This window comes from Oncorhynchus nerka, linkage group LG10 (assembly GCF_034236695.1).
Source record: "Oncorhynchus nerka isolate Pitt River linkage group LG10, Oner_Uvic_2.0, whole genome shotgun sequence".
Lineage (NCBI taxonomy): Eukaryota > Metazoa > Chordata > Actinopteri > Salmoniformes > Salmonidae > Oncorhynchus > Oncorhynchus nerka.
The window spans coordinates 17,613,020-17,638,642 of NC_088405.1; the positions used below are offsets into that span (position 1 = coordinate 17,613,020).

Consider the following 25,623-nt stretch of genomic DNA (forward strand, 5'->3'; position numbering starts at 1 on the left):
CGAAAAGTGCAAATCAATCCCAGAACAACAGCAAATGACCATGTGAAGATGCTGGAGGAAACGGGTACAAAAGTATCTATATCCACATTCAAATGAGTCCTATATAACATAACCTGAAAGCCCACTAAGCAAGGAAGAAGCCACTGCTCCAAAACCGCCATAAAAAAGCCAGACTACGGTTTGCAACTGCACATGGGGACAAAGACTGTACTTTTTGGAGAAATGTCCTCTGGTCTGACGAAACATAAATAGAACTGTTTGGCTCTAATGACCATTGTTAAGTTTGGAGGGCAAAGGGGGAGGCTTGAAGAACACCATCCCAACCGTGAATCACGGCATCATGTTGTGGGGGTGCTTTGCTGCAGGAAGGACTGGTGCACTTCACAAAATAGATGGCATCATGAGGGAGAAAAATGATGTGGATATATTGAAGCAACATCTCCAGACATCAGTCAGGATCTTAAAGCTTGGTTGCAAATGGGTCTTCCAAATGGACAATGACCCCAAGCATACTTCCAAAGTTGTGGCAAAATGGCTTAAGGACAACAAAGTCAAGGTATTGGAGTGGCCATCACAAAGCCCTAACCTCAATCCCATAGAATATTTGTGGGCAGAACTGAAAAAGCATGTGCGAGCAAGGAGGCCTACAAACCTGACTCAGTTACACCAGCTCTGGCAGGAGGAATGGGCCAAGAATTCACCCCACTTATTGTGGGAAGCTTGTGGAAGGCTACCTGAAACGTTTGACCCAAGTTAAACAATTTAAAGGCAATGCTACCAAATACTAATTGAGTGTATGTAAACTTCTGATCCACTGGGAATGTGATGAAAGAAAGAAATCATTCTTTCTACTATTATTCTGACATTTCACATTCTTAAAATGAAGTGGTGATCCTAACTGACCTAAAACAGGGAATTTTTACTAGGATTAAATGTCAGGAATTGTGAACAACTGAGTTTAAATGCATTTGGCTGTACATACCCAGCGTCCGACAGAGCTGCAGGAGTTATGACCCATTTATGTTGGTTATGTTGTCTTAGTTGTGTCAAGGGGGCTTATTGGGGAGGGAAGCTGTCCCCTCCAGGTAGGTGGTTGTCCCCCTGTGTGCTGAGGTTGTTGTGCTCTTGTTTAGTTCTGGCATTTAGGTCACTACAAATGAGTACAGTACATGTCCCTGAGACTGGAAATGGTTGATCTCCCCCTCTAGGATGGAGAAGCTGTCTTTGTTAAAGCATGGGGATTCTATTGGGGGGATATAGGTAGCACGCAAGGATGTTTTTCTCTACAATCGTTTCATTATGAATTTCTAGCGAGATGTAAAGTGTTCCTCTCTATCATCTACCCCCCCCCCCCCCTTCTACACCCCCCCATGACCAAAGGCCTGTGTTTTCCGCTACTATGTTATGTCATGATAATATGTAGTCTAGACAGGGTGTGTATTAACATTTACCTACCTTGTTCATAAAGGGGTTCTGCTCTCGGCGATAACTCAAGATTATTCAGGATGTACAGATATCATCTGATCACAGTATATTACACAACTTCATGCCCAAGACAAGCTATAGCCTAATGATGACTGTACGCTTGCCAAGTGGTCACAGCATTCTGCTGGTTTCCCTGTCTCCCTGGAAGTCGAGGCTACAGATTGGCTGGAGAATTCACACACCTGGAGAATTTAGTCCGTTGTCAAAAGCCAACGGTGATGTAATCAGCAGGACTGCGGCCCCAGAGGACCCGAGCAATGCACCTCCGCTATCGAGATTTATGAGCTGCTATCATAGTTGTTTTTTAAAAACTTTGTCTCACTTATGCTGACTTCTAGTATTCTTCTGGGTTAAAGTGCCACTAGCTTGGCAGATAATAGGCTTTGTGTTCGCTGTAATGCAAGTAGTAGCATTACTGGACCAGCTAGACTGTTGCTGTTCAGCATTTCTGCTAGAGGGACAGCGAGCAGCTCCTCTCATTGCGTCTCAATATTCAGACTCTTTACCCCAGCCTAGTACCAGATCTATACTTGGTCATTTTTATGCTAAATGCTAGCGACCATATGAGTTGGCTGTATAGCACTTGAGAGATTTAGAATCAGGCCAACTTTAGCCAGCCTTGACTCCTTCAGTGCTCAAAAATCTGAAATGACTGGATAGGTATAACCTACATATTTATCATGGCACCGTATTGTTGTAAACCTCTAAGTTATATAGAGGTTCCTCCACCTTGTTTAGTCTTTTCAGATATTTGAATAATGAGTGAAGCGGCACTAAGCGAACAACCACACCACTTCTGTCTGTCATTTAGGATGATGTTTTGTTCTTCAGCGGTTTGGCTACATTCCACTGCTATATAGTACACGTATGCTCTGTGATGACAATCAGCTGTTTTAATTCGCAAAATTTGTTTAGTTTGAATTCTGACTTTCCGAGGTCTCAGATTTGTTTCAAACTCTGTTCTTATTGGCCAAGTTCAGGCAGTACCTTCCCGTTTTCCTTCTACTGACCACGACCCCGCAGACTCTTCTGGTCATGTGACCCACTGCCATGCATGGCCTTCTTGTGAGAGACAGACCCCCTGAAATGGAGTCCTTCCAGGCCCAGCCAAACAGCAGTGGCTTTATCTCACTCACACACTAACACTCTCTCACACACACCACACACACACACACACACACACACACACACACAGTCTGTTCCTGAATTCAGACACAATTCAGCAATAAGGCCCGAGGAGATGCAGCAGTAAGGGCTGGAACCACCCAGCGTATAATACAGAATATTATTAATGTAACAATAATAACCTTCGTTCTCCAACAGTCCCTGAAGTCTTCTCTCTTCCTCAGGAAGAGAAGGCCTTGCACCAGATCCTTAGTTTCAGGGTTGTCATGATCTTAAGATGGAAAGTGTTTTGAAATGGCAGAATCCGATTCCTCAGATAAACGCATACTTAGATTTTGGGGTAGTTGGTGCATTTTTAGAAGAGATAATTATCTGGTTGACCTCTTATGTTATTTAGTAACAGTTGACAGCGGCACCAGACTCTGATCAGTATGAGGGGAACACGCTCTGTCGTTCCTTGCCACTTATCCTATTCAACCCTTTTTCATATTTCCGCCATACTTCAGAATTTAGTATTCCTCCGCTTCATGGAAAGATAATCTGGCCGTATGGAGCAAAAACTGTTGGCCCTGGAGGGGAGTAGGAGTAGGGTTGTACATTTTGGGGAATATTCAGAGGTGGAAACTTTCCGTTGGAATTAATGGGAATATATGCAAATTAATATTAATACCATTAAAATGTAGATGTTTTTTGCATTGGATATATTTACCATATCAGAGACAAACAAACATTTGACCTTGTCATAAGTAGGCAATTGCAAATGATTAAATCCTTCCAATAGAAATACATTTTTTTTAATGATTTACGAACTGAAGTAATTAAATGAGTTGACTCTTCACATGTTCGGTGAAATCATCCCAACAAAAGAAAGGGAATATTGAATGATCCCCAATGATTCATCGCATCTCCCAAAAACGTTTTCAACATACATGTGTAAAATGGTCTAGAAACTAAAGCTTTGGTTGTCTTCCTCTCAGGCTTCCATGTCTTCTCCCTGGACCTCCTCAATGTCCACCTCTTGAACATCACTCTGAGGCCTCATCTTCCTTGTTGAGGATGGCTTGTTGCCAGGCTCAAAAAGCCACAAAATTGCCCAATGGCCAACAATTTTTCAACCCTTGTATTGGTCAGCCTGTTGCGTGCTTTGGTGTGTGGACCAGTTGCGCTATGAGTCGGCTGATGTTGGATTTGGAGGATAATGGAGGCAACGGGAAAGAGCCTCAGATCCACAAAGTCCCTTCCACGAGGTGGCGGATGAGATATGTTGGCAGGATTGCCATATTGCATCTCTATGCCAAAGCCCTTGCTTGGAAGTGTACTTCGCCAGACTGCCAAGAACCTTGCCCTCATCCAGGTCAAGGTGGTGAGACATGGCAGTGATGACACGGTAGTGATGACACCATAGGCCTTGTTGATCTCTGCACCAGACAGGATGCTCTTACCAGCATACTTGGGGTCCAACATGTACGCTGCGGCGTGTATGGGCTTAAGGTAGAAGTCTTCACACTTTTTGATGTATTTCAGAACTGCAGTTTCCGTTGCTTGTAGCAACAGTGAAGTGGGCAGGGCAGTACGGATTTCTTCTCTTACATCTGCAAGCAGAGTCTGAACATCAGACAGGATGGCATTGTCTCCCTCAATCCGTGCAATGGCTACTGCTATAGGTTTCAGGGAGTTTCGGACTGCTTACCGCTCTCTCCAAAAATACTTCATCTGGGAGGATCCTCTTGATGGGGCTGTCCATATCGGCAGACTGATATGGCCATTTCTTGGAGAGACTCCTTCCCCTCCAGGAGACTGTTAAACATGATGACAACATCACCCCAACGGGTTTTGCTGGGCAGCTTCAATGTGGTGCCCTTATTCTTCTGTTTGCTAGGTGCTGCTGCTGTAACTTGATGACCCTTCACATACCAAACCATTTCCTTGGCTCTCTTGTAGATTGTATCCGTTGTTTTCAGTGCCATGACGTCCTTGTGGAGCAGATTCAATGCTTGAGCAGCACAGCCAATGGTTGTGATGTGAGGGTAGGACTCCTCCACTTTAGACCAAGCAGCCTTCATGTTCGCAGCATTGTCTGTCACTAGTGCACATACCTTCTCTGGTCCAAGGTCATTGCAGATAAGCTGAAGTCAGTCAATGTAGAGACCGGTGTGTCTGTTGTCCCTTGAGTCTGTGCTCTTGTAGAATACTGGTTGAGGGGTGGAGATGATGTAGTTAATTATTCCTTGCCCACAAGCTTTCAGCCACCCATCAGAGATGATTGCAATACAGTCTGCCAACTCTATGATTTGCTTGACCTTCACTTGAACTCTGTTGAACTCTGCATCCAGCAAATGAGTAGATAACGCATGTCTGGTTGGAGGGGTGTATGCTGGGCAAATAACATTCAGAAATCTCTTCCAATACATATTGCCTGTGAGCATCAGAGGTGAACCAGTTGCATACACACCTTGAGCAAGACATTCATCATAATTTCTCTGAATACGTTCCTCCATTGAGTAAAAAAAAACAAATGATTCCAGGAGGACTATGAGCTGTTATCGATGATGAATCAGACACCTTATTTTCACCTCGAATAGAAGTAGAGGGACTTCTGTCAGAGGATTCTTGATGTGAGCGCTGAGGGAATTCTGCATTTTGTTGCCTTCTTCACATGCGATTTGGCACAGTATTTGCAAATGTCCACAGCTTCTCCTTCTACATTAGCTGCAGTGAAATGTCTCCACAAAACAGATAGCGCCCTTGCCATTTTCCTGTAAAGACTAGGGGGAAAAATGGTTGAAAAAAACACATACGATTCCATGTACAGATGAATAATTAAGCATTTAGATTAAACAACTCCTTTTGTAAGATACATGTTTTAAAATGAAACATGTATGGAAACAGGTGAATTAACACTCCTCAGTTAGCAGGCTTAAGCAAACTAACTAGCAGAAATTGTTAACAAGTTATAAATGATTTAAATACATGTCGCTGTAGGCTACAATTGACTTGTTAACTAAAAATCATGTTTGTCATATAGAATATATTCACCCCACCCAGTATTGTAATCAAAATTTACCAGAAAGCATGTAGTCCTTGGCTCAGACAGTGTAGTAGTGTGGGCTCAATAGCATCTCATTAGTGTGCGAGATCTTGAGAATCAAATGCACTGTGCATGCACTGTGCATGCAGAGGGTTGCATTTCCATTGAATTGGTGATAGTTTAACCAAAATATGCCACAAGACCTAGAATTGCCCCACAAAAAAAAGGTTCACTGTTATAAGCTAACATTTTTTAAATGAATTTGATCAATTTAATGAAAATTCCCCAAATTCCCGGGCTTAACTTCCAATGGAAAATTTCTGGAAAAATTCAGGGAATTTACCGGCAAGTTTCCGACCCTTTGCAACCCTAAGTGGTAGACATGGAGGGAGTCAGGGAGAGGAGATGGGCCTTTGTTCTACTATCCCTGTCTACCATCAGCTCTCACTTGGCTATACCCTACTCGATCTTTAAACAAGGCTGTGTTCAGGATCCCTACACGTCTTCCTAAAGTGTGCATTGCTCACTCACCCTCAGTGAAAAAACATTGGATGTTGTTGAGAGAAAGTGAACGAGTCCACACTTTCAGGTTGCATTCTGTTTCCCCACACTTCTTCCTAAAGTGTCCACTTACTCACCCCCACACGGCAAGTGCACACTTCACGATGGAATGGTAGAGAATTGGACTGTCTGCAGTCTAAGTGCCGAACAATAGATCTTTTGCAGCTCTAATACATATACTATTTTTTGACGCCGTCAGCTTGTTAACAAATCATCGGCCCGGCTGAATGAGGCCAAGGTCTAATTGCTATTGATGACTAAAGTCCTGTTTTAAGAGGTCTACCTCTTCCGACCCTTCTAACACTGGATGGCCTGCTACCGTTCAATATGCTACTGCATTCATTGGCCTGATAAGAGACTTCGTGTATACTGTCGCCACAGGTCTCAATTTGATACATTTCTAGCCTATAGGCTAGGCCTAGTTTTTCTCAATTTCCATACTGTCTTCTAACTTACTGTATCTTTATGTTTAAATTAAAGACAGGATATAACTGGCAAGCCGCTGGTATATGAAATCTGTAGTGAGCATTGACAATGATTATGATTTGGGCTACTCAATGTGGCATGACATGCTGGTCGGAGAGGGGACAGATTACTTAGAATCAAAAAATGTTTGTGTTCTGGGGCTGGCCGTTTTAAATCACACATCTCCCAGACCTGTTCTTGTATCCGTAAAAAACGTTTATCGAGCAGAAAAACCTGACTTCCATGTAAGATGACTTATCCCCTAGCTTAGCCGCAAGAGTTCCAGTATAAATAAAAATGGTTACGGGGGATACCTAGTCAGTTGTACTACTGAATGCGTCTTCTGCATTTAACCCAACCCCTCAATCAGAGAGGTGTGGGGGGCTGCCTTAATCGACATCCACGTCTTTGGGGCCCGGTTGAACAGTGGGTTAACTGCTTTGCTCAGGGGCAGAACGACAGATTTTTACCTTGTCAGCTCAGGGATTTGATCCAGCAACCTTTTGGTTACTGGCCCACCGCTCTAACCACTAGGCTACCTGCTGCTTCCAAATCTGACACAATAATAAAAATAAAAAGTGTAGCCTACTCCTCCTTTTAAATGCATCTGGGAAAATTAGTCGAAAGTGTGCCTTCAGTGTGCAGCAGACTAGTAGTAGTGTGCAGTTCTCATGTCATCTAGAACAATGTGAAATCCTCAGAAAATATTAAAAGCCAGTCACCTTTCTTCTACCTTCATTTAATTTCTAATCTCGCTCTTTCACAGGATTAGTCAGAGCAAAATAACACAGGATTAGCCAGAGCAAAATAACTCAGGATTAGCCAGAGCAAAATAACTCAGGATTAGCCAGAGCAAAATAACTCAGGATTAGCCAGAGCAAAATAACTCAGGATTAGCCAGAGCAAAATAACTCAGGATTAGCCAGAGCAAAATAACTCAGGATTAGCCAGAGCAAAATAACACAGGATTAGCCATAGCAAAATAACTCAGGATTAGCCAGAGCAAAATAACTCAGGATTAGCCAGAGCAAAATAACACAGGATTAGCCAGAGCAAAATAACACAGGATTAGCCAGAGCAAAATAACACAGGATTAGCCAGAGCAAAATAACACAGGATTAGCCAGAGCAAAATAACTCAGGATTAGCCAGAGCAAAATAACTCAGGATTAGCCAGAGCAAAATAACTCAGGATTAGCCAGAGCAAAATAACTCAGGATTAGCCAGAGCAAAATAACACAGGATTAGCCAGAGTAAAATAACACAGGATTAGCCAGAGTAAAATAACACCGGATTAGCCAGAGCAAAATAACACAGGATTAGCCAGAGCAAAATAACACAGGATTAGCCAGAGTAAAATAACACAGGATTAGCCAGAGTAAAATAACACAGGATTAGCCAGAGCAAAATGCATAGAATTGCAGGAAGTTTGCTTTAAAACTCAAATGTCTCCGCTCCATGCCCACCACCCAAGTCCCTTCTTTGATTCAGAAAAAAAACCCGTCTTTGGTGTGTGTCATGACTGGGTTTTAGAGGACACACTTTAACCTGTTTGGGATAGGAGGCTGCATTTTCACTTTCGGATGAAAAGCATGCCCAGAGGAAACTTCCTGCTACTCAGGCCCAGAAGCTAATATATGCATATTATTAGTAGTATTGGATGGAAAACACTCTGAAGTTTTTAAAACTGTTTGACTGATGTCTGTGAGTATAACAGAACTCATATGGCAGGCGAAAACCTGAGAGAAATCTAACCAGGAAGTGGGAACTTAATCCGCAACGTTATAATCCATTTTGTTGTGACTCAAGCGATACCTCTCCGTCCATTTTACAGGTAACTGCCAGCGTAGGCTAGTGGTTAGAGTGTTGGACTAGTATCCGAAAGGTTGCTAGATTGAATCCCCGAGCTGACAAGGTACAAATCTGTCGTTCTTCCCCTGAACACGGCAGTTAACCCACTGTTCCAGGCCGTCATTGAAAATAAGAATTTGTTCTTAACTGACTTGCCTAGTTAAATAAAGGTAAAATAAAAAATACATTAAATAAAGGGAACACTTGTGTAATGAGTGATACAATTTATATTGAAAGCGTGAGGTGCTTAACTTTTTTATTTTGGCAGGTACCTGTAGCAGCAGGCTACATGGAAAATGAAATGGCTCGAGTAGCGCAAAAGAGAATATAACATTGCAGATAAAGTTCTGAGTGACACAATTCTTTAATGTGTACAACATCTAAAGACCTGTATCACTTTACTGAGAGCTTTGCCATTTCTAAAATGATGTTTGGAGGTGTTTTTTTTGGCTATTTTGTAAAAGTTATTTTGGGGGCCCCCATATACTACACAATGAGGAAGGGATTTGCTGTTTTGGGGTAACTTTATGGAAAACATGTGAAATCACAAAGGTGTCTGGACCATTCTATAACATACCATTTACATAAATGGATTTGGTTGTAAAAAAAACCCTTCTCCTTTAATTGCAGTCTTATGCCTGCTTGAAGTGTGACAGGCGCATCTCAGTTGATCACAATATACCCATTAGACTATATATAACCAGCTATATGTATATCTGTTTGTCTTCTCAATACTCAAAGGAGCAATAAACGGTATGTCTATATTATGTACTATGGCAAACCTAACTGATTCTTAAAGATGACAACAGCAAGGGCTGCTCATTCAGTCTGTACTGAAGTAAAAATTCCAAAGTGGAACACTGAGAATGATGACATTCTAAGAACTCACTCCGCAAAGGGTTAAACTCCTATGTTGCTGATCTGTTGCTGCAGCTAGAGTTGTGATGTCCAGCAGCATGACTTTGTATAGCTCCCTCTATGGATTCCTCTACATGAAAAGGTAGCCTAGTGGTTAAAAGCATTGGGCCAGTAACCGAAAGGTCGCTGGTTCAAATCTCCAAGCCGACTAGGTAAAATCTGTCTGTGCCCTTGAGCAAGGCACTTAACCCTAATTGCTCCTGTAAGTCGTTCTAGATAAGAGTGCTAAACGACTAAAACGTATAAAGATCAAATTAAATCTCCCTTGGGCATAAAGGAGTCAGCATGCTTCAGGTTGGCTAGGCGAACCAAACTAGTGTGCTAGCATACTCCCTTAAAAGACCATCACTTGAAAAACAAGAATAAAGCGGCAATAGTACTGTTTGTCCATTTTGAGATGTCGTTGCCAGCATGAACTACAAAAAAAATAGTCAAAATGAATCTAAGAACTCAAATCAGTCATTAGTTTCAGCTTTTTGTCAAGGAGCTCTTAAATATGCAATTTTACATCTAAGATGTTTGGTCCAGTATTTCTCAATGGAAAAAATGTGCTTGAAAACGAGTCGTCTCTCGTTGAGTGACGACAGTCTTTATTGAAGAATCCCTACTGTTGACAAATCACCAACAAAGGGGAGTAGACTTCAGTTACCGACTTTGGCTTGCCTTGAGAAAATGTTGTGCCCGAACAGCCGAAAAAACCCTTACCTAAGTCCAAAACAAACAACAACGTCATAATATATGCATGACCTTTTTTGGAAATGTTTTTGCTGGGAAGCATGCAGAAAGAAGCCTTTAGAAGTGTGTAGCACTATGCAAATATGGCATCATAGTCCTGAGTGCTGTCTCCATGTGCTGCTTGACCTAGAATGCGATTTTCTCCTTTCTAACTGTGACACTGCTTGACTAGCAGGGCCATACAGGAAATATACATCAAAGCATTGTACTAGTTGCATGGTGAGCGAGACGGGACATGAATAACGATGAGTTAAAATCATAAGTACAGGAGAAGATATATTTGTCAATTTATTTTCATGCATATTTGTATTGGGTTATGAAGCTAACTTTACAATACTAATTCATCGATTGACGAACCAAACCATTTGTTTCAAGAACGACTTCAATGTAAAACACCTGATTTCAGGGTCTTCTTTTTTGACTGGTTACTGATTACTCTCTTCTCCACCTCATCACTGTCTCTGCAGGTTCTACATACAGTGTTCTCTCCACCATGCCCTCAGACTCTGAGAGTAGCAGCTCCCTAAGCAGTGTTGGTAAGTATTGGGCCTACAACATTTTCTGTGTGTATTCACCATGCTTCCTTCTTAACACTCACTTAGTGCCAGAGCTTGACAGGGGTCCAAATGACTCAGCATCACTGGGTGTTACGTAAACCCTTAAAGGCCCAACCTGATGGCAAGGATGGCACATAATCCTCCGAGTTCCTGCCTGCGTGGCTCTGCCTGCCTGTCCATCTGTCTCTTGGTCTGGCCCGCTCCTCCTTCTGTTTCTGTTCTGGGAAGTGAGGGAGGGAGGGAGGTAGAGGTAGAGAGAGATGGGCCTGTCTCTGTCTGTCGGCCTCCCTGACAGGCCTGCTTCTGTTCTGGGATGAGTGGGAAGGAGGTGTAAACTAAAAGAGAGAGAGAGGGTGAAGGGACGTAGAGGGGTCTTCTATGAAAGGCGTGGTGTAGGCTTACATGCTGACCAGACACGTTGCGTGCGTGAGCGGCGCGAAATAAATGTAGAAATCCATGTTATTCAAATATTGCACCCACACTGCATGAAGGTTTAGATGCGATCACCATATAAGTTCAAAGATGAAAAAGCCTGGAAGGAGGAGAGATGACTAGAAACGATTCGGTTGGCCGTTTTATGTGTGGATTAATTGTCAGAGTAGAGGACCTTGTGCATTTCAGGTAAAATAACAACTCAATGTTTATATCCCAGGACAAATTAGCTAGCAACTGCAAGATGGCTAAATAGGACAAATTAGCTAACAAGTGCAAGCTAAATTGCCATACATGTTAAAAGCTTTTCGACCTGTCCCCAAATTAATTTTAGTGGTTCAGAGTTTGATTTGATATTTTAACTTTTGTCGTGATCACGTTTGGTGTAGGGGGACAAAATAAATGTATGCACGATAGCGCACGCGCGCAGCCGGTTTGGGTTCCGTGTTAGTGCTGTGGCGGTTATGACATTTTGTCAGCCGGTGATTGTCAAGCAAATAACTGCCAGTCTCATGGTAATTGACATAAACATGTTTTGAATCTCCTTGCTTCCACACATAGTCTAGAAGCCACTGATACAGACCTTTTTGAAACATCTACAATAAATCCATTTAATATAGCCTACACCATCACAATAAATTATTTATTTATTTTAGACCGGTCTAAAGAAACATGATATAAAGAAATTGTGGTCTATTTCAGAAGAACAAAATATCATACTCTTGAGTTGTCCTGTTCTGGCTACTCCATATGGCTGTGGGCTACACTAGTTCATTTAGCAGACAAGGTTTGCTTAGTATTCCGTGGCATTATTTTATAGTATGAGGAATACAATTGAACATAGCCGAATAAAATAAAAAGCATATTTTCTACAAATGGTTTCCGAGGGAGTGCGGACATGCAGCTATTCTGTGTTGAGCGGTTAACAAAGAAACATGTCCTCCTATATGTGCAATTTAAGGTTATTTATGCAACGTTGGGCTATATGTTTGGATTTTTAATGCATTCTAAGGCTGCATGATGCGACTCTAATGATGATTTGAAAAAAGTAGCATGGAAGTCTCTCATTCACAATTTGACAAGCACTTGATAATATTCTCAACATGCCTCAAATTTCACGGCGGCGTTCCCCTTGTGTGGCCGTAATGCCTATTTAAAAAAAACATGCTTTTTGCAGCCAGTGGCCGTTTTGCTTTTGGGCTGAATATTATAATTCCCTTCTCTGAGCTGCCGTGCTCCGAAGCACCTCACTCACATGGCTCTCTCAGATATCTCAATTCTTATTAGCCAATGCCTGTCACGTGATTGGTTCCTTCTCACAGGCATCTCAGCTAGAAGTAGACTACAAGTGAAGACCGACACATTGGGGACGCAACTGCACTTCCCTCTTATCAAATTCTGAGGCGCATATTGAAGATGTTTAGCAGAACTGTCCACATTTAGCCTAATTTTCATCAACCAACAAGGTGAGTAAGCCTAACAAACAGCAAAAGTACTAGCCTATGTCATTCTACTATGCCCCATAGTGCAAAAGTTGACATTCTATTGGTTAACTTGTCCTTCTGTGCAATAAATAAATATTCCAAACATGCTTTGGGACAGTTGTGAGATGCGATAGATCCAAAATTAATACAACCACTCGCATCAAACATTTTAAAAGCAATGAGGCTGATGCAACAGATCAGAACGTTTAGCTTAAAATGTTGATGAACTATTAGGCTATTTCTTCACATTATAAGTGCAGCAATGTGCTCACGGTAGTAGACTGTAAGCGCGAATGTTCCAAAATGAAGTTTTCTCAAAAGTGACTGCAAATGTGATTTATTAATGTAATCCTTTATTATAAAGGTGCATTTTTATGGTAAAAATGATCTTCCCCAAAGTTGAAACTCACGCGCCTACTATGTATGCCAGTTAGGCTCTACACCGACTGTCTTGTCTTACTGCACATGCTGGGCATCATTCACAAGCGACAATACAGCGCTCACAAGTGATAGTCTAATATTGTCACCCATCAGACTATTCTTGATTTAATCGTGTCTTTACATATACTAAATAATATATGTGAGATTTGTTTTCATTTAGAATGGACCATTATCATGCACCTGTATCGAAACGGGGGCAGTGGGAAACAATACACTTCATCTTTGCACTTAAATAGTGAATGGAGGACGCTTTTCCCTGTGTGGTTTATTGTCATGCCAGCCATGTAGACTATACTCCTGCTGTAAAGGTAAACGATGTGCTTATTAATATTAGGAAAGTTGAGAAATAAATATAGTAGGCATAGCCTATAGAAAGCTGTTGGATCCTCTTTTTAATGGAGGAAATCACTGTTTTCTCACGCAATTGCATAACCTATTAAAATGTTGCGCAACATGAGCTCATGGTTCTCATGAACTGTTTGATTTAGATTTTCAATTATATTTGCATTGATTAGAGGGACAATAGAGTGCCAAGTACCCGGCAGTTACCACGTTTAGTAGGCTACTAATGACCAGCATCTGAGCTTGGAGAAGCCTAGTTACCGTGACTAAACGACTGCGGTCAAATTCCACATGACCATAACTTGTGACCGCCAGTTTGGCGGTAATACAGTCATCGTAACAGCTCTTGGTATGCTAACTAAACACGTCCTGTATCACACCGTAGTCATGTTTAGATGATCCAGGTGTTTCACCTATAGGTGTTCACAAGGAAGAGATGCAAAGAAAAGGTAAAGGGATATTTGAAAGTATTAGGATAGACTATTTGCCTACAGCAGCTTAGTTGAAAAAACATGCTTTTTTCTTGATCTATAGGTCAATAAAAGGATGGAACAAATTAGAGGTTGACCGATTAATCGGAATGCCCGATTTAATTAGGGCCGATTTCGAGTTTTCATAACAATCTGAAATCGCTATTTTTGGACACCGATTTGGCCGTATTACATTGCACTCCACGAGGAGCCCGCCTGTTACGCAAATGCAGTAAGAAGCCAAGGTAAGTTGCTAGCTATCATTAAACTTATCTTATGAAAAACAATCATTCAATCAATCATAATCACTAGTTAACTACACATGGTTGATGATATTACTAGTTTTTCTAGCGTGTCCTGCGTTGTATATAATCGTTGCGGTGCGCATTCGCGAAAAAGGACTGTCGTTGCTCCAACGTGTACCTAACCATAAACATCAATGCCTTTCTTAAAATCAATACACAAGTATATATTTTTAAACCTGCATATTTAGTTAATATTGCCTGCTAACATGAATTTATTTTAACTAGGGAAATTGTGTCACTTCTCTTGCAACAGAGTCAGGGTATATAAGCTGAACCTCGGCAAGACGGAGCTGCTCTTCCTCCCGGGGAAGGACTGCCCGTTCCATGATCTCGCCATCACGGTTGACAACTCCATTGTGTCCTCCTCCCAGAGCGCTAAGAACCTTGGCGTGATCCTGGACAACACCCTGTCGTTCTCAACTAACATCAAGGCGGTGGCCCGTTCCTGTAGGTTCACGCTCTACAACATCCGCAGAGTACGACCCTGCCTCACACAGGAAGCGGCGCAGGTCCTAATCCAGGCACTTGTCATCTCCCGTCTGGATTACTGCAACTCGCTGTTGGCTGGGCTCCCTGCCTGTGCCAGTAAACCCCTACAACTCATCCAGAACGCCGCAGCCCGTCTGGTGTTCAACCTTCCCAAGTTCTCTCACGTCACCCCGCTCCTCCGCTCTCTCCACTGGCTTCCAGTTGAAGCTCGCATCCGCTACAAGACCATGGTGCTTGCCGTGTGAGGGGAACGGCACCTCAGTACCTCCCGGCTCTGATCAGGCCCTACACCCAAACAAGGGCACTGCGTTCATCCACCTCTGGCCTGCTCGCCTCCCTACCACTGAGGAAGTACAGTTCCCGCTCAGCCCAGTCAAAACTGTTCGCTGCTCTGGCCCCCAATGGTGGAACAAACTCCCTCACGACGCCAGGACAGCGGAGTCAATCACCACCTTCCGGAGACACCTGAAACCTCACCTCTTTAAGGAATACCTAGGATAGGATAAAGTAATCCCTCTCACCCCCCCCCCCCCCCCCCTTTAAAGATTTAGATGCACTACTGTTCCACTGGATGTCATAAGGTGAATGCACCAATTTGTAAGTCGCTCTGGATAAGAGCGTCTGCTAAATGACTTAAATGTAAATGTATATGCAGCAGTTTGAGGCCGCCTGGCTCGTTGCGAACTGTGTGAAGACTATTTCTTCCTAACAAAGACAGCCAACTTCGCCAACCGGGGGATGATTTAACAAACGCGAATTTGCGAAAAAAGCACAATTGTTGCACGACTGTACCTAACCATAAACACCAATGCCTTTCTTACAATCAATACACAGAAGTATATATTTTTAAACCTGCATATTTAGCTAAAAGAAATCCAGGTTAGCAGGCAATATTAACTAGGTGAAATTGTCACTTCTCTTGCGTTCATTGCACGCAGAGTCAGGGTATATGCAACAGTTTGGGCCGCCTGGCTTGTTGCGAACTGATTTGCCAGAATTTTACGTAATTATGACATAACATTGAAGGTTGTGCAATGTAACAGGAATATTTAAACTTATGGATGCCACCCGTTTGATAAAATGCGTAACGGTTCCGTATTTCACTGAACGTCTTGTTTTCGAAATGATAGTTTCCGGATTCGACCATATTAATGACCTAAGGCTCGTATTTCTGTGTGTTATTGTGTTGTAATTAAGTCTGATTTGATAGAGCAGTCTGACTGAGCGATGGTAGGCAGCAGCAGGCTTGTACGCATTCATTCAAACAGCACTTTCGTGCATTTTGCCAGCAGCTCTTCAAAATGCTTCAAGCATTGAGCCTTTTACGACTTCAAGCCTATCAACTCCCGAGATTAGGCTGGTGTAACCGATGTGAAATGGCTAGCTAGTTAGCGGGGTGCGCGCTACTAGCGTTTTCAATTGGTGATGTCACTCACTCTGAGACTTGGAGTAGTTGTTCCCCTTGCTCTGCAAGGGCCACGGCTTTTGTGGAGCGATGGGTAACGATGCTTCGAGGGTGGCTGTTGTCGATGTGTTCCTGGTTCGAGCCCAGATAGGGGCGAGGAGGGGGACGGAAGCTATACTGTTACACTGGCAATACTAAAGTGCCTATAAGAACATCCAATTGTCAAAAGTATGTGAAATACAAATGGTATAGAGAGGGAGAGAGAGAGCGAGAGAGAGAGAGTCCTATAATAACTACAACCTAAAACTTCTTACCTGGGAATATTGAAGACTCGTGTTAAAAGGAACCACCAGCTTTCATATGTTCTCATGTTCTGAGCAAGGAACTTAAATGTTAGCTTTCTTACATAGCACATATTGCACTTTTACTTTCTTCTCCAACACTTTGTTTTTGCATTATTTAAACCAAATTGAACACATTTCATTATTTATTTGAGGCTAAATTGATTTTATTGATGTATTATATTAAGGTAAATAAGTGTTTATTCAGTATTGTTGTAATTGTCATGAATACAAATACATTTAAAAAATCGTCCAATTAATCGGTATTGGACTTTTTTGGTCCTCCAATAATCGGTATCGGCATTGAAAAATCATAATCGGTCGACCTACAGAACAAATGTCATAATCGTAGCTAAGGGAACAGGGGAAATTATTAATTTCAATGTAGACTATTAATCTTTTATTTTCTACTTCCTCAATTTACCTTTTTAAATTGTCTTTTTGTACGACTACACAAATCTGTTGCTTAATGCAACGAGATAAAAGTGCCCCAGAGACTCTGCATAAGCCAGCCAGACAAAAAGTACCGGAAATATGTTTTATCAGATATAACTATTATCTCTAGTATGCTGCTGTCTGAGATTACCAGCATTGTTGCCTTGTGGATCTGAGGCTATTCTTGGAAAATTTTGATATTTTAATGGAAAATATTAGAGGAATTTCATATCAGAATATGCTGTGCTAAAGCAGTTCTTTGATAGTGAATTGGTTGAGAATGTCAAGGACAAGGCCTCCACCACTTTAGGTTTGTTTGTTTTGTCATAGTCCAGACTTGCTGTGTTGCATTTAATCATAATTTTCTGTCCCAGTGTGCTGGTGGTGATAACTGAGTTTTTGAGGAACATTGCACTCATATCCAACATTAATACAGTATTAGGCCAGTCTAGTAGAAGTTGACAAAGTTGCATGAGGTTCAAGTGAGGTTACTCTTTCCTGTTTGTTAGCTGAATTCCTAACTTGGGATTTATGTGCCTTATCGCAGCCTTCACCTGAATAATACATTAATGTCAACTTGCAAGTCTCATTCTTGTTTATGTAAATAACCTGTTTAACTCAAGTCAGATGTGGTAGACCTATGGCCTGTGGTATAACCCTATTTTACCCAGAATGAGACACAGGAGAAGAATCAGATCAAGAATCACTTCAAGTTAGAGGTTATCCAATCAATTCTCGCTGAACTCTAGTGTTCTTCCAATATGAAGGACTGCGCTTATAAAATGTTTTTTTATAACCTTAGGTATTTCTGTGTTTGGTTGATATTATGATGCAAGCGTCCATTTAATCTTCTCCCAACCCCTCCCCTTCCTGTCCCATGAATTGCCTGTGGTGACATACTCACTGTTGCAGGTTCACCCCCCGGTACCGGTAACGGCTCAGCCTCGTCTCCGCCCCCAGCCCTCAACGACAACCGGCCAGCTGGTGACAACCTGGACACCATCCTGTTCCAGCTGCGCCAGGTGACCCGTGAGAGGGACGAGCTCCGCAAGCGCCTGGCCCTGGCATCACCCGGCACCACCTTCGACGACTGCAGGTACAGACATCCTCCACCCACCACATGACTGAGGAGACGGAAGAGCAGAGTGGATAGTCTTTATTCTGTAAATCAATGTATTAATCCAACAATTGGTCAAATACAACATCTATATATAAGTAGAGTAGATCATCTTTACTGAATGTCTCTATGCAACAAGTAGTCAAAATGCAAGATTTAGACAGAATACCGTCTAGCTAATCATAAAATTCAAGGAAATCAGCCATTGTTGTGCTGTCCCTAAGCACCTGAACTACATCACACGTGGTCTGCTACAATAGACACTAACATTTTGTTAATTTCTCTCTGTCGGTCATTACTTTCAGGATATTGACCTGTAGGTTTATGATTGGTCATGTTTACAAACATTTTTATGAAGCATTCTCTAGAGGGATGCACAATAGTGAGTTAATCTCTCATAGGCAGACGTGCTCTCAGGGAAAAGGGCTACAATCCAATGATTTTAGTCAACAAACTGCTGACACATCTATGAAGAGTAGTCTGAAAGTTGCAAAGTAGCCCTGCCTCTGACTGAGTGTATTTAAGGTCCTATCAAGTCTTTTGCCCTCCCTGTCATCTGGCTTTACGATCAGTACTGTTGACATAAATTGATAGGCAACCATCCTGTTCAGTTTATGAAAGACCTCGTGAGTTCCGGGTACAAGGTTGTTTAAAACGTAATTCAGAACAGGGAGGGATGCCTAGTGGATTTGAAGTGTAGGAGAGATGGGTATAGTTTGACGTGACTCAGTTATAACATTTTACCATTTTAATTAGAGGTACTTTGAATTTAACCAAATGTACCAAGACAATCAAATTCCAGTCTGCGTGCAAATTAGGAACCCTTCATACAGTTTGCTGAGCTCTGCAGCTCTGGGTTGACTCATGGATGCATTTTCCTTTGAGTCCTCTGCATTTTGATGCAAAGCAACTGCCCTTGTAGACCAGGTCTCAGTTGGTAGTTCTTATATAGTGTAGCATCTTATTGTCTCGTCTCCCCAAAGGCCAAATTCCAAAGCCAGCCATGATTACGAGCGTCTGAAAAACCAGTGTATGGGGGCCATGGCAGATCTCCAGACTCTACAGAACCAACACACCAAGACTCTGAAGAGATGTGAGGAGGCTGTCAAGGAGGCTGACTTCTACCAGTGAGTACCACCATCACATCACTGATTGGGTGGGTGGGTTGGTCGACTGACTGACTGGGTTGTTGAAAGAAAGACGTGTCATGTCTGGGTAGAGGTGGACCTTTAGTGGTCCTAAACGACACTTCCCAGCCTAATGTCAGGAATCCTCTGTTCCTCTACTGTTTCTGAATAGACTGTAATTAGATGGGAATAATGAGAGGTTGTATGGCATCATGGTTTTACTCACTTAGACTGGGGAAGTGCCTGGTGCTGCAATTACACTAATTGAAAGAACATTGATGTGCTAATGGTGTGTTTTTATTGAAATGTAATGGGGATTATCTGATTTAAGGAGTTGTAGATCTGCCAACCCTGTTCAACTTTTTAGAGTACCAGACGCGCGCGGCAAATTGGAGATTCAACTCGTGCTTGTAGCACCGCTCAGAATTGGTGTTTTCGTATTTGCATTTAAATGTCTTTCACTAGCAAATGCGAGTGAACTGCTGGCACTTTAAAACCCACTGAATGTCCAGCTTTTGTTCGCAAACGTTAACTTGAAACAATTAGTGTTTACCTTTCCAGAACACATGTAGTCGATAAGGGATTTGTCCATGTGTTTACCTACAGCGGACAGTCGGCAAACTCAACATCACAACAAACAGGAGGGGCAGACACGTTGAATAATGATGTATTAATCTCCATGTCCGTTGACACACTCTGTACATGTCTGTGTGTTGCAGCTCGAGAATCAGGATGTTAGATTTACTCAGTGGATGTATTTTTTATTCAAATGTGAAAAATAAAATAAATCCAGCCCTATTCATTTCTGCGTACTTTTAACTCGGATCTCATACCTTCGTACATGGACAGAGAATTGCGTAATTGTTACGCATAATGCATCCATGTTGGCAGGTCTATCATTCATAGTCAATTGATAATGGATTGCTATCAAGTTATGTTCTATAGGCCTACCAAATGCTTCAGTCAACTGACAGTATGTGTACCTGTCATGCTTTTAATCACTTACCAGAGTAAAAAAAAATATATATAAATTTATTTAACAAGGCAAGTCAGTTAAGAACAAATTCTTATTTACAATGACGGCCTAGGAACAACTGCACTTTTTTCCATTCCTGGTGTAACTCGGGCAGTTGTTGCCATCCTCTACCTGTCCCGCTGGTGTGATGTTTGGATATACCGATCCTGTGCATGTTTTATTACACGTGGTCTGCCAGTGCAAGCACGATCAGCTGTCCATCCGGTCTCCCTGTGGCACTGTCTTAGGTGTCTCACAGTATGAACATAGCAATTTATTGCTCTGGCCACATCTGCAGTCCTCATGCCAGCATGCCCAAGGCACGTTCATACAGATGAGCATGGACCCTGGGCTTCTTTCTTTCGGGAATTTTCAGTCAGTAGATAGGCCTCTTTAGTGTCCTAAGTTTTCATAACTGTGACCTTAATTGCCTACCATCTGTAAGCTGTTATTGTCTTAACGACCGTTCCACAGGTGCATGTTCATGAATTGTTTATGGTTCATTGCACAAGCATGGGGAAACAGTGTTTAAACCCTTTACAATGAAGTTATTTGGATTTTTACAAATTATCTTTGAAAGACATGGTCCTGAAAAGGGGACGTTTCTTTTTTTGTTGAGTTTACCTCTAGCTTCCTTCATACTGGACACAGAGACATAAAAATGCTATCCATGAGTTCATCTGACTCTGGGGAAGTAGAGACAGGGCTTCATTGCCAAAATCCTGAACTATAATTTTAAGGTGTGTGTGTGTGTGTGTGTGTGTGTGTGTGTGTGTGTGTGTGTGTGTGTGTGTGTGTGTGTGTGGTGAGCAAGAATGAATGAAAAAAGCCAAAGTCAAGTATGGGTGGCAGAAATTGAGCTTCAAGTAGACCTATAGATATTCTACAATTTAAATAATGAAGCATGGTGAAGCAACGTTGCCATAGACCTAATATGTTGACCTTTAGGTTATTGGTTAGGCTACAGGGAAATACATTAGCTTATAGATAGGTTACTGGGCCGCTTCAGTATATCTAATTGCTTTGTACTACGTAGGTCTATCGATTGCACATATGAAAGTGATGTCAATCTTTAGCCTAATAATCAAACTATTATATAATTTTGTTATCTCAGTTTTCATTGCTTGTTTATAACATTGTAAACGTTTTAGTCTATTTATATTCAACTATGGAGTTTTTGGTGGTCACAGAGACATCTTCATTCTTTGTCTAGCTGAGGTCTTCTGTGTGTAAAGTGACAGTGATCTAACGACACACTGAGCTGTTGTAAGAGTGCTCTGAGGCAGGCGTTACCTTACGAGCGATTTCAAGTCCACCGTTAATAAAAAATGGTTTTGGGAAGTGGGCCCAGGACAGGCGTCTGTTTTTATTTATTTTTATCTCACCTTTATTTAACCAGGGAGGCCAGTTGAGAACAAGTTCTCATTTACAACTGCGACCTGGCCAAGATAAAGCAAAGCAGTGCGACAGAAACAACAACAGAGTTACATGGAATAAACAAGCGTACAGTCAATAACACAATAGAAAAAAAGTAAGTTTATATACAGTGTGTGCAAATGGCATGAGGAGGTATGGCAATAAATAGGCCATAGGAGAGAATCATTACAAATGTAGCAGATTAACACTGGAGTGAAAGATGAGCAGATGATGGTGTGTAAGTCGCTCTGGATAAGAGCGTCTGCTAAATGACTTAAATGTAATGTAATGTAGTGATACTGGTGTGCAAAAGAGCAGCAAAGTAAATAAAAACTATTTGGGGATGAGATAGTAAGATTGGGTGGGCTATTTACAGATGGACTATGTACAGCTGCAGCGATCGGTTAGCTGCTCAGATAGCTGATTTTTAAAGTTAGTGAGGGAAATGTAAGTCTCCAGCTTCAGCGATTTTTGCAATTCGTTCCAGTCACTGGCAGCAGAGAACTGGAAGGAAAGGTGGCCAAAGGAGTTGTTGGCTTTGGGGATGACCAGTGAGATATACCTGCTGGAGCACGTGCTACGGGTGGGTGTTGTTATCGTAACCAGTGAGCTGAGATAAGGCAGCGCTTTACCTAGCATAGAATTATAGATGACCTGGAGCGGTCTGCTGACGAATATGTAGCGGGGGCCAGCCAATGAGAGCATACAGGTCGCAGTGGTGGGTGGTATAAGGTGCTTTAGTAACAAAGCGGCTGGCACTGTGATAGACTGCATCCAATTTGCTGAGTAGACTATTGGAAGCTATTTTGTAGATGACATCGCCGAAGTCGAGGATCGGTAGGATAGTCAGTTTTACTAGGGTATGTTTGGCAGCGTGAGTGAAGGATGCTTTGTTGCGACATAGAAAGCCGATTCTAGATTTGATTTTTGGATTGGAGATGTTTGATATGAGTCGGGAAGGAGAGTTTACAGTCGAGCCAGACACCTAGGTATTTGTAGTTGTCCACGTATTCTAGGTCAGAACCGTCCAGTGATGCTAGTCGGGTGGGTGAGTGCAGGCAGCTGAAAAGCATGCATTTGGTTTTACTAGCGTTTAACAGCAGTTGGAGGCCACGGAAGGAGTGTTGTATGGCATTGAAGCTCGTTTGGAGGTTAGATAGCACAGTGTCCAATGACGGGCCGAAAGTATATAGAATGGTGTCGTCTGCGTAGAGGTGGATCAGGGAATCACCCGCAGCAAGAGCAACATCATTGATATATACAGAGAAAAGAGTCGGCCCGAGAATTGAACCCTGTTGCACCCCCATAGAGACTGCCAGAGGACCGGACAGCATGCCCTCCGATTTGACACACTGAACTCTGTCTGCAAAGTAATTGGTGAACCAGGCAAGGCAGTCATCCGAAAAACCGAGGCTACTGAGTCTGCCGATAAGAATATGGTGATTGACAGAGTCGAAGGCCTTGGCAAGGTCGATGAAGACGGCTGCACAGTACTGTCTTTTATCGATGGCGGTTATGATATCGTTTAGTACCTTGAGTGTGGCTGAGGTGCACCCGTGACCGGCTCGGAAACCAGATTGCACAGCGGAGAAGGTACGGTGGGATTCGAGATGGTCAGTGACCTGTTTGTTTAGTTAACACAGTGATCAAAGAAGGGCCAGATGTATTCAGAATGGTGTCGTCTGCGTAGAGGTGGATCAGGGAATTACCCGCAGCAAGAGCGACATCGTTGATATATACAGAGAAAACAGTCGGCCCGATAATTGAACCCTGTGGTACCCCCATAGAGATTGCCAGAGGTCCGGACAACAGGCCCTCCGATTTTACACACTTAACTCTATCTGCGAAGTAGTTGGTGAGGCAGTCATTTGAGAAACTATGGATGTTGAGTCTTGGTATAGACCTGGAAAGTATGACAGAACGTTGCAAGCTATCTCTGCAGTAGATTGCAACTCCGCCCCCTTTGGCAGTTCTATCTTGAAGGAAAATGTTGTAGTTGGGTATGGAAATCTCAGAATTTTTGGTGGCCTTCCTAAGCCAGGATTCAGACATGGCAAGGGCATCGGGGTTGGCGTAGTGTGCTAAAGCAGTGAGAAAAACAAACTGGAGGAGGCTTCTGATGTTAACATGCATGAAACCAATGCTTTTTTGATTACAGAAGTCGACAAATGAGAGTGCCTAGGGACACACATGGCCTAGGTTAGCCTGCACATCACCTGAGGAACAGAGCAGGATGATGGTACGGCTAAAGGCTTGCAAAACTGGTCGTCTGGTGCGTTGTGGACAGAGAATAAAAGAAGCAGATTTCGGGGTGTGGTAGAATAGATTCAGGGCATAATGTGCAGATGGGTATGTGGGGTGCGGGTACAGTGGAGGTAAGCCCAGGCACTGAGTGATAAGAGAGGTTGCATCTCTGGACATGCTGGTTATACTGGGTGAGAAAACTGCATGTGTGGGAGGTGGGACAAAGGAGGTATCTATGGCATGTTGAGTGGGACTAGGGGCTCCGCAGTAAACTAAAACAATGATAATTATCCTAAACAACAGTATACAAGGCATATTGACATTTGAGAGAGACATAAAGCAATCACAGGTGTTGATTGGGAGAGCTAGCTAAGTCAACAACAACAACAGGTAAAATGGCGATGAATGGACAGAGAGGGTTGGTTAACTACACACAGGGCCTGTGTTCGGGGCTAGGGCTGACAGATAAACAAAGGTTAACAAAGTGGAGTACCGTGATAAATGAACAGTCCAGCAGGTATCAGCTATGTAGCAGTATTGGCACAATAATGGGCTGAGCTTTGATTGGTTCTCTTCAATGTTTTTTTTATTTCCTGGGGGATTGAGACTTCACATTGTTTAGATTTGAAAATCCAACAGTGTTATGGGAAGGGGGCGGCGCTCGGGAGCTCTGTGTGTGGTTGTCCATGAGGGATTTTTGTGAGACACTGAGGAGAACCAAACTTTAAAACAGTAGAGCTGCCTTTTATTATCGACTCCATCGTGCCTACAACACCAAGCAGCCTGGCCAAACTCTGTAGTCAGGAGGACAGTTTGGTGTTAGTCTGACTACCATGTGATCATGGAGAGTCTTTATTCTATTCGGACCGTGTTAAGGAATGTGCCATCAGTGTCTTCCCCTCCCCCAGTTTTGACCTCTCCCTCTCGGTCTCCAGTATGCTCCACAGCCGTGTGTTAGGAGACCAGTCTCAGCTGAAGGAGGAGCTGGAGGTGTTGAGGAGAGACCACGCTCAGCTGGTCAGGGAACACAACCACCTGAAGCAGAGCTGTGAGGAGCTCCGCAGGATGCACAGTGATGGCCAGAAGGAGGTGGCTGACATGAGGCTGCAGCAGCAAGAGGTACTATACACATCCACACACAACCACACAAGGTTGCTGTGACCTATACTTGGCTGCCGGGCTTTCACACATCCACACATCCCGGGAGTAGACTACTGCGGTGGACAGGAGACGCACTGCTTGGAGATGCATACGGAGCGCTTCTGTAAAGGGCAGTGTTTGAGGACAATGTCAATGGCTCATGTAAATGGTGTGTAGACACATACCCCCTGGTACCTAGTCATCGTTCAGAGTTCTGTAAGGTCAGGGGAGGTGTTTGAACTAAGCAGCATATAGGTCTCCATCTCCTGTAAGGCTACAGACATACCTATACATGCTGTGATGTAGTCTGGATCAATACTGCCCTGGGGTCTCACCTGCTCCCACACTAATTACCACAGAGTTCAGCAAGCCTGGAGGTTATTGCATTTTAATTATGAAGAGGTCATTTTACAGGCCGGCAAAATGAAACCTAGTTAGTTACACCATACTATCTAAGGCTGCGTTTACACAGGCAGTCCAATTTTGATATTTTGCCTAATTATTATTATTAGATCCTTTGCCAATAATCGGGCAAAATATCAGAATTGAGCTGCCTGTATAAACACAGCCTAATGGTCTTGAATAATTCATTCTGCATCTCCTCACTGTAACCCTCTGCTGATGAACTGGTGTAAAAATGAATCCATGCTCATTGTGGCTTGTTAATGTTTCCTTGTGGCTTGGTGCTTTAGAACA

The 25,623-nt window shown here is 42.7% G+C and overlaps 1 protein-coding gene across 1 annotated transcript in view; it reads left to right on the forward strand.

The window, feature by feature from the left end:
* The window catches only part of LOC115134966 (disks large homolog 5-like), a 102,301-nt gene that overhangs the window by 14,376 nt on the left and 62,302 nt on the right, over positions 1-25,623 (forward strand). Inside the window, exons 2-5 of the mRNA XM_029669100.2 lie at positions 10,635-10,703; positions 17,781-17,964; positions 18,969-19,112; positions 24,723-24,906. Of these exons, the coding sequence (XP_029524960.1) occupies positions 10,635-10,703; positions 17,781-17,964; positions 18,969-19,112; positions 24,723-24,906 (581 nt within the window). The remainder of the gene's footprint in view (positions 1-10,634; positions 10,704-17,780; positions 17,965-18,968; positions 19,113-24,722; positions 24,907-25,623) is intronic.